This window comes from Apteryx rowi, unplaced genomic scaffold (genome assembly GCF_003343035.1).
Source record: "Apteryx rowi isolate R43461 unplaced genomic scaffold, aptRow1 scaffold_71, whole genome shotgun sequence".
Taxonomy (NCBI): Eukaryota; Metazoa; Chordata; class Aves; order Apterygiformes; family Apterygidae; genus Apteryx; species Apteryx rowi.
The window spans coordinates 1,736,372-1,757,278 of NW_020450994.1; the positions used below are offsets into that span (position 1 = coordinate 1,736,372).

The 20,907-nt window shown below is 42.0% G+C and overlaps 1 protein-coding gene across 2 annotated transcripts; it reads left to right on the top strand.

Moving 5' to 3' along the window:
- The first annotated feature begins 5,798 nt into the window (after positions 1-5,798).
- On the top strand, positions 5,799-20,307 carry C1QTNF3 (C1q and TNF related 3). 2 transcript variants are annotated; one of them, XM_026087237.1, is made up of 6 exons: positions 5,799-6,173; positions 11,241-11,352; positions 13,942-14,096; positions 16,858-16,987; positions 18,435-18,534; positions 19,974-20,307. In XM_026087237.1, the coding sequence occupies exons 1-6, from the start codon at positions 5,886-5,888 to the stop codon at positions 20,131-20,133; spliced, it is 945 nt and encodes a 314-aa protein (XP_025943022.1). In that variant the 5' UTR covers positions 5,799-5,885; the 3' UTR covers positions 20,134-20,307. The 2 variants fall into 2 exon arrangements, with proteins under 2 accessions (XP_025943022.1, XP_025943023.1); XM_026087238.1 differs by having other exon boundaries at positions 5,886-5,969; positions 19,974-20,133.
- The last annotated feature ends 600 nt before the right edge of the window (positions 20,308-20,907 follow it).

Here is a 20,907-nt window from a genome sequence, read left to right on the forward strand (position 1 = left end):
ACGGTGGGCAGAGGGAGGGGAGCTGCTTTTCCGGCTGCAAAAAGCCCTGGGATGAGGCTGCTGTGACAGCTGCTGTGCAACTCCGCGTCCAGCAGCGGACCGCAAAGCCGGGACCTCAGCCTCAAATACCGCCACGATCGCTCACGTTACGCTGAAAAAAAAAAAAAAGTGTCCAGGCAGGAGGATTTCCCGGCTGACGGAGAGGCCAGGGCTCGGGAGGGTGCAGACCGCGCTGGCGGCTCGCCTGCCTCGGCGGGGCAGAGCCACGCAGCGGCGCCGCGCTCGACCCGCCGCGCTCTCCGCCCGCGATAGCTGCGAGCCGCCAGCGCGGCCCCCGCCAGGAACGCCGACAAAACACACCCTGCTGCTGAGCCCCTCCTGGAACCGGGGTAACGGTGCAAACGACACCCAGCCCGGCTGCCACTGAACAAAGTGCCCCAGGCAGCCAGTTCGCCGTCACAGCCTGCCGAGGTCGGGGGCGGCGGGCTGCGGAGCGGGTGTTTCACAGGCGGGGGCTGCGAGCCCGCCCTGGTGCACGGCGCTTGGGAAGCGCCGCCCCTGGAGAGCCCGGCTCCGCGGAAGCTCCCTCGGGCAGGAGGGCGCGGGGGGTCCGCCCGGATGCCAGCGAGTGGCCCAACGCCTGCGGAAATAAAGCGCAGAGCACAGGCGCCTTCCGTGAAAATACCTCACTTGCTGCTGGGGGTTCGCGGCGGCGAACCCAGAGGTGGGAAAAGGCTTCAGAGCTGTAGTATGAAAAGCACCTCTGCACAGTTCGTTGGCTCTTCATCCTCCTTCCCTGCTCCCGCGGGACGACACTTGCAAATTTTTCACGTGCCAGAGCTTCTGGCTGGCTAGATGAAGCAAACCTTGCTGAAACTGCTCAGGGACTGGCTACCCTTTCCTTTGGGTATGTGTCATGCAGCCATGTGCAGTTTGAAAAGCTGCTGCATGCGTTTCCAGAGACCTCTTTTCACCCAAGACCTTTTTTTTTTTCTAGTCAAAGCTGCCACTTCTGCACAGCTGGTCTTGAATGTGAGTGGTGAAAACATACCTGAGTTGTGGCCCTGTCACCTAGGAGCAGTGCGAGGATGAATTCACTGCTAGCATTTCCAGGAAAAAAAAACATGTGAAAGGGCTGTCTGTGTTTCTCCCCGCAGCCACAGCGAGGTCCAAGGACTCTGCCCAGCTGTGGCATGGGGCTGTTGCAGAAGTGAGCCAAGGGGATGCACACGCTGGGGATTTCATGCCTCTAGAAAGAGGAGTCATCCTGTTCCCTGGATTGCTGCAGGACTGGCCAAAGTGTCGGCGGGTCAGCGGGAGCCTGTGGCCCAGCTAGAGCCGGACTGGGAGAGTGCCTGGGAAAGCAAGAGCCCAAAAAGCTGCGGTGGGGCCAGGAATTGGGCAAGTGTTGGTGCATCAGGGTGGCACGGCCGCTGCAGCTGCTGATGCCGGTGCGAGACAGGGCCACGTCTCCAAAACAGGTGCTGGCCTAGAGGAACGTGGCAGACGTCTCTTGGCCTGGCCTTGTGGGATTGTGGCTGCTGAGATGTGGGCACGTGCTCCTGCGCTCGCTCCAGGAGGCGCAATGTCCGCGTTGAGTGGCCTTTGTCTCCTTCAGCATGGCTCAGTGGAGATCACTCGTGAAACAGCAAATGCAGATTATCTCTGTGTGCGATATGAAGGAGTTATCACTGTAAACAGAGTTATTTCTAACTGAAGGAACAGTAAATGTTTAATTACAGATACATCCCTGCCTGGGCCAGAGCAGGCTCTTTTTTTTTTTTTTTATTATTTTAATCATTTTATTTTGTTGCCTCTTGAAATGGTGGCCTGCAGTTTTACATAATAACCTCACTAATAACCCACTTTCCCAATGTCTATATGAACAAGATAATAAGCTTCACCTTTCTCACTGAACAGCGTTTTTGCTTGCAGAGAAGGTGGAAAACAGCTTTTATCTAGCAGTTATTGCTTTTTAGCTGGTATCTCATTATCTGACATAAACAGATCCATGTGCTTCACTTTTAGTCTTAAACGGTTGTTTACTAGATAGCAGCTTATGGCTGCCAAAGCACCATGTCAACAGGGGACAGGTAATTACCACTGCTCAGGTGGCAAAGGCTGGAGGGGTATTGCTGGGGGTACGAGCACACAGCTGTGAGGTAGAGAGGGTGCCAGATTTTCTTCTCTTTTGGCAGTACTCTTGCAATGGACGCTGGCACCACAACTAAAAGCAGAAACAAACCATTCAGGTCAGTCCTTTCCTCATCTCCAGATCACTAGGATCTGTTCTTCTAAGTGTGGAACATTCTCAGTATTTTATTCCAGTACCAAATGAATTTAAAGCACTGCCATTTTAATGTTGTATCCTTTTAGGTTCAGTTCAGGCCCATTTGGATAAGTGTATTTGATCATTTGGAGCTCAAGAACGGAGAATCAAATCCACCATTGCTTTTTACTTCTGATTCCAAAATTTCAGCATGTAGACAGTGATTTTGTGAGCCAACTATTCCTTATCCATGGCATGGAGGGGAATGATGGGCAGCAAAGATTTATGCAGACGGGATTCTATTCAAAAGACTGGAAATAAAAGAGCAAAGACTAAACTCTATTATTAATTTGGACCAAAAAATGTGCATAGCATCAAACCACCAGAACAATGCTGGGTAGGAACCAGGTGGACTTTATTAGAGAGTGAGGAAGGGAATGTTTCTTCTTTCTAATAGCTGCCAAGAAACATGCTTGTTTCAGCTTTTGCATGAAATGATAGATGGGGGCTTTGAAGCCCAAATCTCTTTGGTTTTGTTCCTCCTCCCTTTGGGATATGGGTGCTGTGGATATTCATTACTCATGCTGGAAACATTTGCCACAGGAAGCTCCTGGAACAGAGTTTGGAAAGCCATGAAAGCCCTAATGGCAGCTGAAAACATTAATGCTCTCCCAGCACTTGCTGAATCAAATTATGAAGTGCCAAGACAAATTAATGTTTGTCTCTGAGTCTTTCCCAATTTTACAGAGTCCAGGGTTTTCAAACTCTTTTCCCACCAGGAAAATCCTCTCTCCCTGAAAAAGAAACCCCATTTTGGTGGCAGCAGCTTCCAAAATCTGGAACTGTGTTTAGAGAAGACCTGCTTCACTCTCCAGTAAATTCCTTTCCATCTATCCTTGCCCAGTGAAATAACTGGAATATTTGCATTTGCATTTTTTTCAAATCAGTATTTTCAGTAGTCATAAAGCATAGGCTAACGATCCTCTTCTGCAAGACTATTTGTGAGCTACTTAATATTTATAGACTGAAGCAAGGCTCAAAAGCTAATCTATGAACAGTGTATTTAATGATCCTGAACATCTGGCTTGAGAATTTAAGATCTCACTGAAATCGAATTAAGATTCCTGATGTTAGAGTTTCAAAAAAAGAGGAGAGAAATACAACAAAAGCATAAAGCAAGGAGATGTAACTCTGTCCTTCGAGCTGGTGGGCTGAAACAGTGCAAACTGCGATCTGCCCCTGTTCCCAGGGCTGGGCCTGAGATAACTGGTGGTGCAGGCAACAACTGGATTTTGTCCTCAAGGGGAAAAGCTGAGCCGGCAGCAGTCGAGGTCTCTGCTCCTGAGCCACAGCTTGTGCTGCTGCAGGCAGTGTCCGTGCCATGCGGTGGCCATCAGGCTGGAAGAGGTGGCTGCCTTCCCGGCCGGCCGGCACAGCCCTACGTAGATGGGAAATAAGGGGCGCAACAGCCTACGCTGACAACCTAGTTGGCACTTGTGCCCTGGGCAGACGTGCTCAGACTGAGCATTTCTCATGCCCTGCACTGATGTCCCTGGCCAATGTCTCCTCCTATGATGTGACTTGCCCTGGTGTCTCCCACAGAAAGGACTGGGATATAAAGCAGACAGCACTTTCTCCCCACTGTTCAGCAAACATAAATTACTCATCTGTTCCAGCATCTGCAAGGGCTTGAACAGCCTTCAAATCACTAATATCCCTTCTGTGGCTCATCTTAAATGTAAAGAGAGAGAGAGACAGCCACAGCCCCTGTCCAAATCCGTGCTGCCTGAGCCTTCTTCTCCTTCCCTGGGGTCAAAAAGAGGGTTTTCTGTGACTTCCCAAGGATTAAGATGAGGCTTCATTTCTCCCAACACCACACAGAGAGCCCCCAGGCAGGGGAGAGAAGAGGTGCGCCAGCTGCCTCGTGCAGCTGCAGTCGGAGGAGCTGGTGCAGGCAGCTATAGCTCAGTTGCCTTGTTTAGCTGTGTCTGTGCTGGTTATGCTCTGCTGCCGTAGCTTCCTGCTGCGCTGAAGGCTTTTCACATTGTCAAATAACTTAGCTCCTCATTTCACTCCTGGGTCTTGGCCTTCTGGTTGGTCACATCCTGGTTTGTTCCCAGGATCTCTGTTGGAGTGAACTGTCTATTTTTCCTCCCAAAATGAAGACTAGGTGAGATTTGTGGATCGTTAGCTTCAGACATTGCCTTCTGGATGGATGAACCCTCCAACACTGTCCCAGCAGGCCCCTGGTGCTCCCTCTTCCCTATCATCCTGCGCTAGGACATGCAACCCTGAGCATCATGCTCTGAAAAAAAGAAAAACACTGTAGCTGCAGCACAAACCTCACATTTCGTCAGGCACACTGAACAGAACCCCCCCCCCACAGTTAAAAAAAAAGGGGGGGGTTGTAATTTAGGGAGCACAACAAAGATCCTGGAGGAGCCCCAGCCAAATCCGATGCAGGGTGGTCAGCCCCAGATAACCTGAGTGTGAGTCAGTCCATCCCATTGCGGGGCTGGGGGTCATTCCCAGGGATTGATGCCTTTAGTAATGCTGTTGTGGCCTGTAGTTAAGTCTTTCTCACAGGCTAGGGAGCTACTGGCTCTCGGGAAGGCTGGTGGGGTGTGCAAGACTATGCATAAGCATTTGCAGAACGGTAGTCCGCAGTTGTGGCATTCTGGAGGAAACTGGTGGGTGGCTCAAAAAATATAATAAGGATATTATTATACCTATATAATTTGATTCTTTTAGTATAAAATAAGCCCCCGGTAATTTATATTTACTTGGCAGCAAAGAAATAAAACTTGGTTTGGCAATTGCATTTAGCAAAACACTGGAAACTCAAGGGAAAAAATATTGCCTGGCTGAGTTGGTTGAACTAATGCTGAGAAACAGGGCTCTGTGAATCTGAACTCAACCCAGCTTTTCAGAGCTACTTACCCTGTCTCCTTCCACTGTTGGCCAACTGACAGAAATTCAATATTTTTCTTTTACTGAATGAAAAGCATAGTCAGAAACAGCCATTGGGTCAGAATCATATGCAAAAGCTCCTCTTGTGCTTTTGTTTCCTAATTGCTCTTGGAAGAATTTTCGGACTGGGCTGACGCAGTTGTGTGTGTGAATTTCCTGGCAAATAAGGAAGGTGACTGTGTCCAAAAGACATTTTAGAGTGTGAATTCACAGCCTTTCCATGTCTAATCAAGGAACGTAAACCATTAGCCACATGTTCTACATTTCCATCACATTTTTTCACACTTAAACAAAAACATGCCAAAGAAAAGGTGCTACATTTTTTAATGCCCCCAAATAGGAACCACGGGAGTCCGTTAAATGCTGTGGCCATTTCCAGCATACAAATCAATTTTCCTTGTGGTGGTGAAGTGGTGAATAATGCCTGGTTTGTTTAAAGAAGCATGACTGATTTTGGATGAAGGATCCTGTCAGTTTGGCATTTTTCATTTTATTTATTGCACACAACCGTATAAAACCTGGTACTGGTCTCAGTGCCAGGCTTACTAGTGGAAAAGCCGAAAGGACCACATAACTCCTGGTGCAGCAAAGAGGTTCTCCTTCTGCAAGACATTTGCTGGACTCCTGAGAAATTATTTTGAATAACATGGCAGAGAAGGATTTCATCAGTTGGCATCTGCTGGCTTTATTTTTTCTTCCATTTTGCCTGTGTCAAGATGAATACATGGAGGTGAGCAGAAGATCTTATAAACCAGTGGCCAAAGTATTGCAGAGTCACCACCAGACTGGCCATAAAGGTTCCAGAAGCAGGGAAATATTGAAACAGCGGAGTCAACTTATAGAGTGGACTGTTGCTAATAGCACTTCTACAGACCAAAAAGTCCTGAGACCAGAGGTAGATGATGTAGAACTGACTACCTCAGATAGAGTCCAGGTACTCTGAATTAATCTTCTAAAGATAACTTTAAAGCTAATGAGATCTTTTTTTATAAGATTATTAGTGATATATTTATGAAATGAATTTTATTAAAGATGTTTACTGGTCTGTATCTTGCCGGGTTGCTTTATAGGATCTTTTAATGAACTGGTAGAACCAGCAGTGTTTTGGGACACTGTTACCAACATGCACAGCAGCCCTTTGTTTTGCTGAAACTATGATCCTATGCAATTGTGTATTGTGATATAGAGTCTCTTAATTATTTCAGAGTATTTCCTTTTTAATATATTACAGTTTTATATTCTATTAACTCACTTGGATGTGAAGGAAAATTATGGAATTTGCAGAGCTATTTGGAAGGATTCAAATAGCAGAGAATAAGTTTACTTGAAAATTATGTATAGAAAATATATTCTTTTGAGCTTGAGACAAACAATGAAATTCTCAGTAGTCCCAATTATTATTCTAAGGAATAGCTTGAAAAAACAGGCACTAATGTTGTATTTGAGATCCAAGTAGATTTAATAATAATATATATCAAATTGACTTTCAGTTTCAGTGGAAAAAACATTTGGAATGAAATGTTTTTTAACTTAGCTGTAGTGTCTCCTTTTTAAATTGGAGCTCTTTTTATGCTGTTTTCATGGCAATTTATATATTATCGTCATTAGCTCACAACAAACGGAAAATTGAATCATTTGATTATACATAAAATACTTCATTCAAAATTTAAAGGTAAATCTTTGAAGGACAGAAGATGAAGCTTTTTCTAACTTTAGGCAAAACAAAATTCTATTCAAGTAAAGTTTTTGTTGACTGGTATTTTTTTAAAAGCAACAATGTGAGTGTTTTGTTCCTATTTCTGAAACAAATGATTGAGCTCTGTATAGTTTGCCTTTTAGCATTTGCGTTTTACAACTTTTTCAGACCTAACCATGATATTCTGAGTTCCAAAAACCAGGGACATGCGGATGAGCATTGAATAATAACCTACTTCATGATAAACAGAGAGATTTGATTTTAGTACTGTGCTAGGCTTAAGGAACTGAAACACTTCCAAGTATTGGAATAGGTTTAACACACAACTACGTTCCCTATAGTTACATTTTACAATGCATTGCATTTTGGATTTCTTGGGCAGGAGTTATATGTTCCTCCAATCCACTCAGAAAAATAGGTATTTAACTGTAGGTACGTTAAATCKCACTTACAGTATATAAACAGTGTGAACAATCAGATATATAGCCCAATGAGCCAGCTAGTGTATGTTTGTGTGTGTTCCTCTTTACTGCATAGAGACTTGTGCAGCTGCATACTACAGACCCTGTAGTGGTGAAAGTTAAAGAAGATTCTCCTTGACTTCAATAAAATTTCAGATAATGCAGGATTTAATATAAAATGATGATTTTGTTAAGGGTCAAATTCTCCCTCAGACACAAAGTGCCACTGCAATCTTTCGGGGTGCCTGTGTCTCTCATCAGACAGTTTAGTACAATGTGTTTGGAGTTGTGACATTAAAACTGAGTCCAGCCAGCCTGAGTACAGCTGATGGCAGGTCATTTACCTGCCAGTATGGTCTCTAGGAAGCAATCTTTGCTGGGAAATGATGCCATTTTTGGCTTACTTAAATGAAATGGAGCATTAGCAGATGCACAACAGGGATAATCTATCACAGAGTGGCTGATGCAATAGGTATTTTCCATCTCGAGACTCCCTGGGTTTCCAGGCAGAGGGGGAGCAAAGGTGGCAGGGACATATTTTAAGTTATATCAAACCTCTCCCTTCTCCTTGAGCTATCTGAAAGCTGTTTGGCAACTGCAACAGCTGAAAACACCCAGGCTGTGTATGGAAAAGTTTCATCCCTAAAATCCCTACTTTCTTGATTATCTTAGCTCCGGCTAGAGAATTTTACCCTTTTGCTAACGTGTTTTAAACATCGTGTTCACTATCGTGCCAAAGACACAATAGCATTTTTCTTTGCTGCTTTGGGTAAAAGGCCAGTTTCCATGCTGCTGGTAACTTCTGAAAAATATAACATGCATTTCTCAAGCATGAGAACTCTTAACGAACGAGGAAAGCCAGACATGTTCCTCCTTCAAGTACCCCTCAGCCTATTGGCCTTTTGCCCTGAATTTTGGTGGTTTGTTTATTCCTTTGCAAGAGAAGGGGTATGGAGGACTTTGGTGCCCACAGAGACACGTTGATTCTCTTCCAGCACAGGAACCAAGAGTGGTGGATGCACATCGCTCTTTTTCTGTATTGTCTTAAGCAATATAAACAGAAACCCAGAAAATTAACCAGGAAGTGGAAAGAGGGCTGGTTCTCCAATTCTGATTGCATCACAAGTTTAAATTAAAGGAATTTTATAGGCCATCTGCTCCCTGGAACTGCCTCCTACCTGCTAAATCAAAGGAAGTTCAGCAAATATCCTTGGTGCCCTCATTTCTAGTTTTTTATCTGTATTAGGATGTGGCAGATGCATTTCGCAAGCTGCTAAATCATATTCCTGTTCTGGAGAGCAATGCCAAAGATTCATTGCGCAATAAAATTTATGTGCAAATTGCTGCATAGGACCCCTTTGGCAAGTAGGCTGCAATTAATCTTTATGTGCCATTTGAGTGTAATTTTATATTAGGCACAGATTTTTACTTTAAAGGTACTTTTCACAAAGTCCTCTGTTTTTAGAGATTAGAAAATCATATTGAATATTCATTGTTCTTGGCAGCTGATTGTGAACATTTTTTTCTCCTAGTCAAAGGATTAGTAAAGATAATAAGTCAATATTACTTCATGACTTGCATAAGTAGTTGTTTTGAAGTCAGCGGAACTGTTCTAATACAACCAAGCTGGCAGGACTTGGCCCCTTTCAGCTGTCAGAGAGATAATGTCAAATTAGTTACGACCAGTGTTAGCGTCTATTTTACGACATTGCTGGTTAGCTAATAAAGTTGTTCGGGATTTCAGAGCACTGGATAAGGAAACAAGTGTTACCTCTGCAGAGAGCCTTACACACTTGAGTAAGACTTCTTTTTGATACAGGAAATCCACTTTGCTGGACTCATGCTTTTCCTTACCTATAATCCACAATTCTAAGCACTTGGATATTTCTAGGCTGGTACTATCTATTYGCTCTTGACAGATGCTTCTGTAGTTGGCCTTCCCACTTACCATGAATATCAAGCACTGTCCAAAAAGTGCTGGAGATTTCCAGCTCAGCACAACATTGAACATTAGCATTCCACGGGGTGCAAAACGTTTGTGTAATTCCAGTCCTCGTGCATTTGGCTCCCCTTCAARGATGGAAAACTAGCTGAAAGCAGGGCTACTTCTTATCTTATACTAGGAAAGCTTTGACCAGTATATCTGGAGATTGTCAGTGTTGTTCTTCCTAACAACTGGGAGAGATAAGACAGCAAAAAAGATACAGATGGGTCCTCCAGGAACAGACAGTCCAGCAGATAGATAGAACTCATTTTTTCTCATACAATATAGCTCTTATCTGGAGTGAAGGTAAAAAGCATAGGACTGACCAACAACCCATAATCCAAAGCCCTTCTGACCACTGGCAGTCGTTTATGTTTCCATACCTCTTTGAATATGAAGCCCACTTTCTGAGCTCTCCATCTGACCTTTTTCCCCATGGCAGCTCTGCCATCAGCGCTTCCAGCTGAACAGAGCATGTGTCTGATCCATTGGAGCCAATGCATAAAAGGTGTTTTTCTATATCCATAAACATAAATTCCTGAGCCTCTTGAAATTAATGACTTTTTGGGGGTGTGCTTGGCATCATTCAAAAGATGGGCAGTAAGCTTCAATGTTTCAGATCAAGCTAGCTGGTGGCCTCTGGGGTAGGAACACAGTGCAGCTATATGTTTATTTGGCTGTTCCAGCTCACCAGGGGCTCATTCGCTGCAGTTAAACCAGTAGGTCTGCATTAGGCAAGTAATTTGAGGGTGGTAAACAACAACAGGGGAAAGAAAGAAAAGGAAGACAAATAGGAGAATGATTAGAAAAAAAGTAGCAGTCAGATTGGTATGACTGTCTCCCTGCAGAATTTAAGCACTGCAGATTTGTACCTCAGGATAATAGCAAAGAATTGTAGGGAAAAAGCAACAAAGAAGGAAAAATGAGAAGGAGGTAGAAAAATTAAAAAAAAAAACAGGACCCCTACCTCAGCTGGCCCATTGAAAGCTTTGTAACTGCTAAATCCACATGGCAGCCTAGTTATAAAATCTAAGCAGAACTGAATGAGAATCCATTAGACTAAATACAGTAATTTGGGAAAGAAAAGCAGTGAAATAAAACTATTATCAAACTATTATTACAGTAGCTAAGCTGTGCATAATGAACTCACTAGTTTATTTATGTTGCTATATGTTTCATCATATAAACAGGTTTTCATAGTTMCACACCCACAACTATAAATAATCAAATGTCCATAACACCATGTCTCATGGTCAGTTTGAGTTTTCTCTTGTACCTTGCCACTTTGGTAGATTCTCTTAACTTTAATAGCCTGCAAATATGCAAGTCTGGGGTCATTAGCAGGTATTTGCTGCATGGACAATTTTGTACATCTCCTCCTGTCAGTCCAACCCAGTTTTGTCCACGTTTAGCAGAAGACAGCTCATTGCTGAAGGCCAAAGGAAGGCCCTTGTTTCTTGCCACTCATTGCACTTAGGCTTGTTTGTCAACAAACTGTCTTTGCTGAAATCTGGGATCAGCGAAAAGCAGGACAGGAACCTAACTGATATATCCATTTAACTTTCATTACTCAGTATTATTTTATTTCCAAATCTCCCATTTTTTAACATGCCAGCTTTTTTTTTCKTTTTATGTTCATATAGCTCTTAGAACACTTGAAGAGCTTTTTCCTTAAATCTTCCAAAAATAACATCTTTAGGGGAACCCAAGTATGGGAGATTTCAGTCCAGATAAGAAGAGTTTTGAAAACTTACCCAAATATATAAACTGAGAATATATAATGAGGACCCTGTAACCAACATGCATATGATTGATGCATTCCATGAATGAGTTATTTAAAACCTACTTTTGTGCACTTAGCCCCCACAAACGGGACCACAGAATCCAGACTGCAGTACCTGCTGCCGTGGCGATTTTGGAGTTCGACTCTACCAAGGGCCCCCAGGACCTCCCGGGCCCCCTGGGATGCCAGGTRAAGATGTTTAATTGATTTTTGATCAGTCTACTTACAGGCTATAAATTCAGGATATTCTATGAGAATAGTCTGAACATCAGAATTTGGGGAGAGATTTGGAAACAGGTTTTTCTCTAATTTCAGAGAAGAGAGGGGTTTTCAGGTAGACTCTAAAGTCTACGCCAGTGAAAAACGATTTGTTAATAAAATTCAGCTTTCAGAAATTCATGCTGAAAGKAGTCTTTTTGCATTTCTAGGCCAAATTGTTCTCTCTTCTTAAAGCTGCATGAAGCTTCCATTAAAGTTGGGAGAACTTGTTTGCTCAGGTTGATTATTGCTTTCACCATTGAATATCCAGCAATGCTAAATTGTGCTGCATTTAGGAGCTTTTTTATCTAATGTACCAGAAGCCAAATTTTTACAGAGACACACATGCTCTATTCTCTCATGGAAATTTCTTCTTTCTATTCTTTCTTGTTGTCTTCCATAATATAAAATAATTTATTTATTAAAAATGCACACAGGATAACAGGATACATAAGAAAAGAGTATAATTTGATCTAGTAATTGATATGGAAAAAGATGAACCTGCAGAAGGGAAAAAGATAATTGTACATTGGTGTAAGTTTGATATGGTGGTTACCTTCATGAAATGATCATTTCTAAAGCAGACATGTAAAGTAAATGAACATGTCACTGACTGACAGATTTGTCTCATCTTCCTAACTTTTCCTCTTCTATTACTACAGTAAAAATACTATTTAATTATCCTTCTGTCTCACAAATTTACTTACAGTTAACAGAGGTAACAGATAACCATACACAAAAAATTGAAGCAGTCTTTCCTTAAGGTGACTTTAGATACTATGAGGGAAACATTTTCCAGTAATGGGTACATCTGACTTACTGTTCTAAATGAAGCGTTTAAAGAATTAGCTTCAGATTGCAAAAATACTGAAATAAATTGTTACTCTGACATGTTTTGATATTAGGCATAATTAGGTATTAGGCATATTGGGCATTAGCCTGCTATGAGCTGGAATTTATTTCATGCATCAATCCTTTATAAGAATTGTATTGATCATTACAGATGTAGGAAAAATGTAATAGTGAGGCCTCTTGTGCTGAAATATTGCTTTACGTATTAATAAAGAGTTRGCTTCTTAGAAGTGGGACAAGATTTTGTGTTATGCCCATACTTTCAGGGCTGCCAGTCAGTACACTGCTATGGCCATGGCCATATCTGGGCACAGCACAGACTCAGCCTTGCCCTTCCCTCATGTGAGGACGTAACTCGGTCACACTCTCATGCTGCCAAAAGACACCACAAACGCTTGCTCCACAGCATCCTTCTGCAGCCGGGAATTTCTCTGTCTCCTTCATCTGCTGCATTTTGTATCGTTACACACCTAAGGGAAATGACAACAGCTGCAGTTCTCTTGATTGATTCAAATATTGCTTGCACGCTTCTGTTCTAAACAGAGAAGTGGTTCTTGATTTATATGAAGGATCATTCTTTTGATTTTTAAAGGCTGTTGATTTCTCCATTCAAACAAAAATTCGCTTATTTACACCTACCATTTAGCTTCCTTGTTTGATGTCAATTTTTTTCTCAATACCAGAACTTTGAAGAATCACTTACTCATTAGACTTGACCTCAGACAATACCGTTCTTTTTGTAAATTCACAATCAGAGTAACTAATCACTTTGCATCAAAGAACAAGCAGAGCTGCAAAGAATCTATTTCAATTCAGGTAGAATTAGATCAATGATTACATTAACTAATACCCTTAGTAATTAATTTAAGGTCAGGATCTTGCTTCAGGTAAGCATAATAATTACTCAGTTATTCTAGCCAGCTTTAAAATTTTGTCAGTTGCAGATGTTTGCTCAGTAATTTCCTCAGTAAACACCAGGAAGTAAGTAATACTGCAGATGCAGAAATACCTTTTTACAATGACCCCTTTTATATGAAACCACTTCAGAAAAGCTTCATTATAGGACTTTTGTCTTTCTTTAAGTCTAGGAATGACCAATCAACCCCTTCGAGGTAACCTGCACCCTGAGAATGCAGACCCTCAAATGTCTTTTAACTAGTTAAGGTTACTGCCATTTTCCATTTGCAAGATGTATTTTAAAGACAGCAAAATRTTCCTCCAAATTATCCTATGAAAGCAACAGGAAACAAGATTTTATGCACAAGGAAAAGCAGAAGTGCCCACACGGACTATCTGGTATGTCCCACCGGGCAGTGGCCTTTGCTTTCTCTGAGCCTTGCATCTGCTGAGGTTTCTTCCTGCACAACAGCCTGGTCCTACAGTTACCAGCATGGGGACCTGAAACATCTGCAGTTTGTACAGCAATGCCAAGGTCACATGAGGGTTAACTCTCGAACACAATTGCATCTCCTTTTGGAAGCTTGCTCATCAAAATCTTAACCTTCAGCTTAACCACACAGCTTGTCCATTGGCAGCTCAGTATGGGTCTTATGACACTGAAAAGCGCATGTGTTGTGAACTGGTGGGAAAGGACCCCATCACAGGTATCTGTTAGAATACATTATATGAAGTTCTTTAAGTCAAACAGAAAGTTCTGTTTCTTTTAAGGAAATCATGGAAACAATGGAAATAATGGAGCAACGGGCCAGGAAGGAGCCAAAGGTGAGAAAGGAGACAAAGGAGATATGGGACCAAGGGGAGAGCGTGGCCATCATGGACCCAAAGGCGAGAAGGGTTACCCTGGGATTCCCCCGGAGCTGCAGGTACAAAATCTCTGGCTCGTGCTGTCYGCAGCAGTGCTCGGGTTATGGAGTTTTCTCTGAAAAGCTGTGCCTGATTACTGTAGAATACTTGTGAAGCAAATCCGTCTGTAACTGAATACAGTATAGTGACATATACAGCACTTGTCAGGACTGAGAAATGTGCTCTGCCAGATCTTCCTGGAAAAGAAAGACAGCAGGACTTAGCCTTTCTTCAGAGTAAGAATCCAGCTGTGAAATGAGCAGGAAGAAGCACACACCATTCCCTTTTAGGGCAGAAAGCCAGTACCTGGATCATTAAAGAAAAGTAAAAGGGACCATCATATTCTCATTAAGCTGTATCGCATATATAACTCTGTACTTCCTAGGGCATGCGAGAAGAGTAAAGGCATCACTCATCACTCAGGCGCACACTTTTGAGGTCTGCCAGGCCCTATGAGATTTGCAGCAGCATATATATCCAAATCCTCAAAGTATTGGGTCAAAACTTTTGAGCGAAGCCCAGAGTCTTTAGGTTTTGAAAAATGTCCCACAGCAGCTATCTGTGTTTTTAAATATCTCAGCACCTTAAAAATGTTGCTCTGAACTACATGGGTTATTTCCATACAGCTGCTGTGAGGGAGAAGCAGGTAGGTTCTGCCTGTGATCGAGCTATTCAAAAGCCAGGTGAGCATGATAACATGGGTCCAGACCTGAGCTGTCAACTCTGCTAAGAGGTGGGGTGTATTTGTTTGGGCTCACCACTGTGTTAACATAATTGCATAGCTTTTGGATTAGACCTTCTTCATCTCTTCAGAAAAGGCATGAAAATTAATAGTGAAGTCACCGGTAAACCAGCCTGTGTGCAATGTGGGAAAATTGCTTTGGATTTCTTGGCATTGTGTATATTTGAATACGCAGCCCTAGGTTGCATGGAGATGGGATAATTGCACAGAATAAATTTCAGCCTGAAAATAGTTTCCAAAATTAATGGACTTTTGTGATAAAGCAGAATTATTTTAGCATTCTTAAAGAATTAACTAGGGTTAGTGTTATAGCTGAATATCTTGAAAGACATATTTGTTGTAATTACATTCAACATAGATACTTCTGCAATTTTAAAATGAGCTATCAAGTATTTTTCCTAACAATAAGTTAGTGGCATTGATTTAATTAAATACTGAATAATGAAAGCTGATGAAAAACAAAGGCTCATACTGCAATACTTGCTTTAAAGTAAAATTCTTTCACTATATTTAACAGATGTGCTTAAAAATTCTTCACACAGTAAAGCATATAATTTCTTGTCAACATCACGCTTCAGAATTTTAGAGAGGGGACAGGGAGAGGAGAAAACACTTTTGAATACAACACCATTAAGTACAGCATTATTTTGAAAGACATCTGTATCCATGTTGATCTGCTACTTCAAAATGGGACATAGTTGAGAAAAGACACCTTTTTCAGCTCTTCTGGTGAGCCCAAGAAAAGTAGTTTGGGGTCAAAGAGAATGTGAAATGGAATCTAGACAAAAAGTAATAAAATCCATCAAGCTGCCATTGCAGCTGCTTTGCTTTAACATGTGATGAACTTTGATGTGATCATGGCTGAGAAGCAAGAAGTTAAGACTTTGCTGTTATGGTAAATGCATCCATGCAGGGATAAAGAAAATATGCCTAGTCTTTCAGCTCACATCTGGTGCTCCTCAAATTTCTGAGCAGATAGCTTATGATTTTCAGTGTTTGATCTGAACTTGCATTTTATTTTGCCTGTTTCAGTTTCATTCTCATTTGGACCTGAAATCAAAAGAAGGTGTGTTTTTTTTTCTTTTTAATTCCTATGTAGCTGAAATCTCATGAAAAATGTCACTTTTGTGAGGAGCAGTAACAACTGTAACTGAGCACTTTTCATCTAAGAAGTGGAGAGGCAGAAATAAAATGTTTGTCAAGTCCCTTCACGGCCTTCTGGCACCCAGGTGCAGTGACTCTGGTTGTGTCACCTCTGCTGACAGTCAGCTGGGGGACCATAGCCTCGCAGATCAGATGATAACCCCTTTTCCTGCCTAGGTGGATGGTTTTGCACTGCTTCCTATGAAACATTTTCCACAGCTGATACATCTCACTGCAAGAAGGTTAATATGAAGTTCTAGCACAGTTTTCACCTTCTTAGTTGCCTCTTTTGATCCCCGCTGCCCTCTGTCTTGACTGAGGAATACAGAGCACCTGGTAAGAGAGAAAAAGCTTTGATTGCTGAATCCCAGTCACTTTACTTCTAGGACACCTCTAATAAAAATGCTTCATGCATCTCTGAAGGTAGTTAGCAAGAAATACTAATGTTTATGGATTTTATCATGCACGATTTATTTCACATTTTCAGTTAAAAGCAATACCCAGCTTAAATGCACTGGGGAACATATAAAAACTAATTAAATTATTTTTATGCAAAACACCATACGTTTCAATATCATTTTTCTATTGCATCATTCTAGAGAGAATTTAAGGTAAATAAAATCCCAAACTAAGGTCCTGACCTGCAAACACTTGCCCATACACTTACTTTTACAGTCATGAATAGCCCAATTGAACATAAGGAAGCTAGTCCTCTTCCAATTTCATTCAATGGGAGTTTTGTTACTGGAGTTTAATGGCCTTGGATCAGGCCCTAGAAGAACATCTCTGTCAGGAAAATAAACAGACCACAAATACGAGACGAAATTCTGTAGCTGATTCCTCTATATTTGCACATTTCATGAATAACTGACTAAATAAGAACTGCATTTGTGTAGGTTGCATTCATGGCTTCCATGGCTACTCACTTCAGTAACCAGAACAGTGGCATCATCTTCAGTAGTGTCGAAACCAATGTTGGGAATTTCTTTGATGTCATGACTGGTAGATTTGGAGCTCCAGTGAACGGTAAGTGTTTGCAAAACAAAATAATGCAATTCTGGGAGCTATGGGGAGAAGCATGGCCAATAGCAATGAGAAAATACTGGTGCCTTTGCACAAGGCATTGATGAGGCTCATGAGAATAGTCTGTATAGCTCTTGCCTTTAGGAAAAGTGAGACTGGAAATGCAGCAAGCCAGCAGAAGGCTCACCAGTGGGATTAGTGCTGGCCCCAAGGCAGGAGGAGGATGCATGGCCAGCACTGGGGAGAGAGCAGGACTGCCTGCATTGAGACCTTAAGCGTTTCTGCTGCCATGATGAGAGAGCCATGGTATCACATCGCAGTGGCAGCTTTGCAGTTGTCTCCTCCTACCTCCTGTCACTCCTGTTGTCCCTGCTCTCCCTTGCACCATGAGCTGGGCCAGATGTGGCTAGAAATGAGGCATTACAGGTTTTTCCTGAGTCATTTTTCATCTGTGTCAGTCCCCCAGCTCACACAGCTGTGGTGTAGGAGGAGCAATGGGGGATGGATGGCCACATGCCTAACCAAAAATATGTCTAAGCAAAGCCAAAGACCACCTTCCTTCACTTGGCCTTTTTCAGCCTTCCATTAATTTATTCCCTGCTGTGAAAACGACATTAGCATAAATGAAAGTCAGGCCTCCAAGCTTGCTGTAGCCCTTGTCTTATGGACAATTAGGAGCATGTGTGATTTTCCTCACAGATGCCTCCCTTTGAAGGTTTGAGGTTAATGTATATGTGGGTGTTAAACTTTCACCCATAATGATTTAATGACTTTGATACAAAATCTAAGCTCACAACACTCAGACGATTCCAGGGTTAATGCTACAGACCTCACTGCTGAGGATCCAGAAGTTTGTCCTCCTTCCTGTGGAGTTTCGTAGACCTCGTGACACATAACATGGTTGTACTGATGGCATTGATAGGGCCTTTCGAAGAGCTGAAAAGGGTGAGGGCAAGGGATGGCCTGTGCAAGGGCAGAGAGCAAAGGCTATATTTGCACTGCGCAGGACACAGTGTGGCAGGTGTGCTGCAGCGGGTGCTGCTACAAGGCTGGTGCCCTGTCTGACCTGGGACGGCCTGTGGGGCTGCCCTGGAGACTGCCCTTCTGGGAATGGGCGGGAGTGGGAAAGCAGGGAGGAAAAGCTGGAAGAGGAGTCACTAGGCTCAGTCTTCAGGAAACTTCCATTTCGGAGAGAAGGAAGGGATGGGTGACCCTGCATGCGCTCAGGGGCTGTCATTTCTCTGGAACGGGATGTGGCTGAACCCTTGCCATATGCAGAATAAAAATGAGTCAGATTTTGGCACACTGTAAGCTGAAGCGAAATACCCACCAACAACCGGAAGGCAAATTTGGCCTTGGCTGTTAGGTTTTCTAAGCAAGAAGCACCAGTCTGTAGCATGACTACCTCACTCTATGAAGCAAACACGTTATAAATTTTAAACCTTTTCAGGAGTGTACTTCTTCACCTTCAATATGATGAAACATGAAGATGTGGAGGAAGTGTATGTGTACCTGATGCATAATGGCAATACTGTTTTCAGCTTATATAGGTAAGTTGAGAGCCAAGCCATTTTCACTGCAGAAGATGCATTTGTACAGATGTGGTTTCTTTCTCACATCGCAAGAAATGTGAAATTGCTCCTTTTTTGAAGGAATGCACTAGGGTGAAATAAACAACAAAGAAATAGCATTGTATTTTGCCCCACTCAAGTTGCAGATTTGGATCATACCTGCCACAGAACCTGTGCCTAAAATTTAGTCTTGATCAGAAGTTCCTTAAAGTTTGGGAAAGYACTGCAAATCAGGGTTGGAGTCCTATGGTAACATGCTGTTATTCTGTTAAAACATGTCTTCATCTTCATTTGGCCTATAAGGGAAAGGGAGTAATGAAGAGTTCAGCAACTAATAACAGTCTTATTAAAGATTAGAGGAAAGCAGGTTACTTTAAAAGGGGGCATTTAAACTGCAATAGTAAGGAGTGAGTAACTGCAGGAGTCAGAAGCAAAGGTGCTCCATTTACTGGCTTTATCATTAACATATCTTAAATAATCTTTTTTTTTTTTTTTTAACTCTTTGGGTTACTTGGAGAATAATCAGGAACAGGATACACTTCTAGCCTAGCAACTTCTGTAAGAACCAGGTCAAGAGCTTGTTGCCAGATTAATACCTGGAAAAAAAAGTATCTTTATTATTATCTATTTAATACCAACAACAGACCTGATGCCAAAATCAAGCTTTTCTCTTGAGCCTTAATAAACAGATACAAAAGTTTAGACTCATCACACTGGATTTTAGGCACTTAAAAGATAGCAGCTTCATTTAAGTTGTCTAGGCTTCTTCAACAGCCAGTAACAGACATCTCCAAAGGGTATTTCATTCCCCCTACGATCTTGCAAAATAAAAAGTACCCAGCTGTTTTTCCTGAAGCATTAATGTCAGAAAAGACAACAAGTGGAAGAAAGGAAACCAACACACACGCAAAGTCAGCAGGTTAGCCCACATTGGACAGATCTAAGTTCAAGCAAAGGGCCTTAGGCTGGAGTGAACTCTGTCCACTGGCAGCAGGGAGTGCAGGCACTCAGCTTACATAAGACTCCTGACCTGTGGGCATGTAAAATTAGCTGGGATGAATCCAAGTGAAAAAGAGCATAATGAGAAATCCAGAGTGTTGTGAAGAATAAGCAGAGTTTCATTCTAAACAATAAATTTGTTCTGTTGTTCTGAATAAAACCTGAGTAAGTTAAACTTCAGGAATTTCAGAAAGGAATGAAATGATGCACTTACTTAAATAAGGTGCAAATTTGACTAGCAGATCAAATGCACAAGGATGCCAAAATTTTCAAGCAAAGCAAGTAAAAAGTGTTAGTGAGCCTTGGAGGGAAGTTTTGCTCAGGAAAACAATGTGCTTTCTTGGATTTTTTTTCAAGTTATTTGCTTGATCATTGTCAATAAAGAAAGAGCTGAGTTGTTGTAAAATATTCATCCTTAGCTATGAATCAAAAGGGAAAGCAGACACTTCAGGAAACAGTGCGGTGCTAAAACTTGCCAAGGGAGATGAAGTCTGGCTGCGAATGGGAAATGGAGCCCTCCATGGGGACCATCAACGCTTCTCCACCTTTGCTGGCTTTCTTCTTTTTGAAACGAAGTAAAAAAAGAAACAAGCAGAGAGATATTCATCTGAGGAAGCTTCTTTTTTGAGCTGGTATTTTTCTCTGGACTATGGAATAGCATTATGGCAAGAAAGATCAAGAAGGCTTGTTTTGATGCAGTGCGTTGCTATTTGTGTATCAGAGATGAGCTGAATACACTGGGTAGCTGCCACAGTTACAGATTTGCAGAAGATATATTGTCATCTAGGTTGCATCTAATGAACCATTAAATGTTGCTATTGTTCTCTTCACCAAAGCAACTGAAAAACAAAGGCAAAGGAGTTTAAAATGATTTAGAGAGCAGTTTGCGCAGTTAAGTCAATTTTGTCTGTAAATATACTTAAGTATATGTCAGGAACTGAACAATGGATTCATGGTTTTTTGTTTATTTGGTTCTTTTTACATGTTCATTTAAGCTTGCATCATGGAAACAGGCCTGAACGAGATATAAGTAAGCTCAGCTGAGAGCAGATTTAGAGGAAGACGTTTTTACTGGCCTAGAAAGAACTTTACAAACAGGAGAAAAAATGTGAAAATAAAGATGTCAAGAATTCAGGTTTATTGTATTGCCATCTCAAACCTCCGAAAGTGCATTTGGTGTCATTTTTTGTAGATTTTTAGTATATATTTTTTCTCTCTCTCTCTCTCAAAAAAAAAAAAAAGAGATAGTAATTCTAGCATTAGTAGCAGCTTAAAGCTAAGGTAATTTAGCCTGCAGGGTGCATGGGTCAGACAGGGGAACCATAATGTTTGTTCCTAGCCTTCAGATTTTTG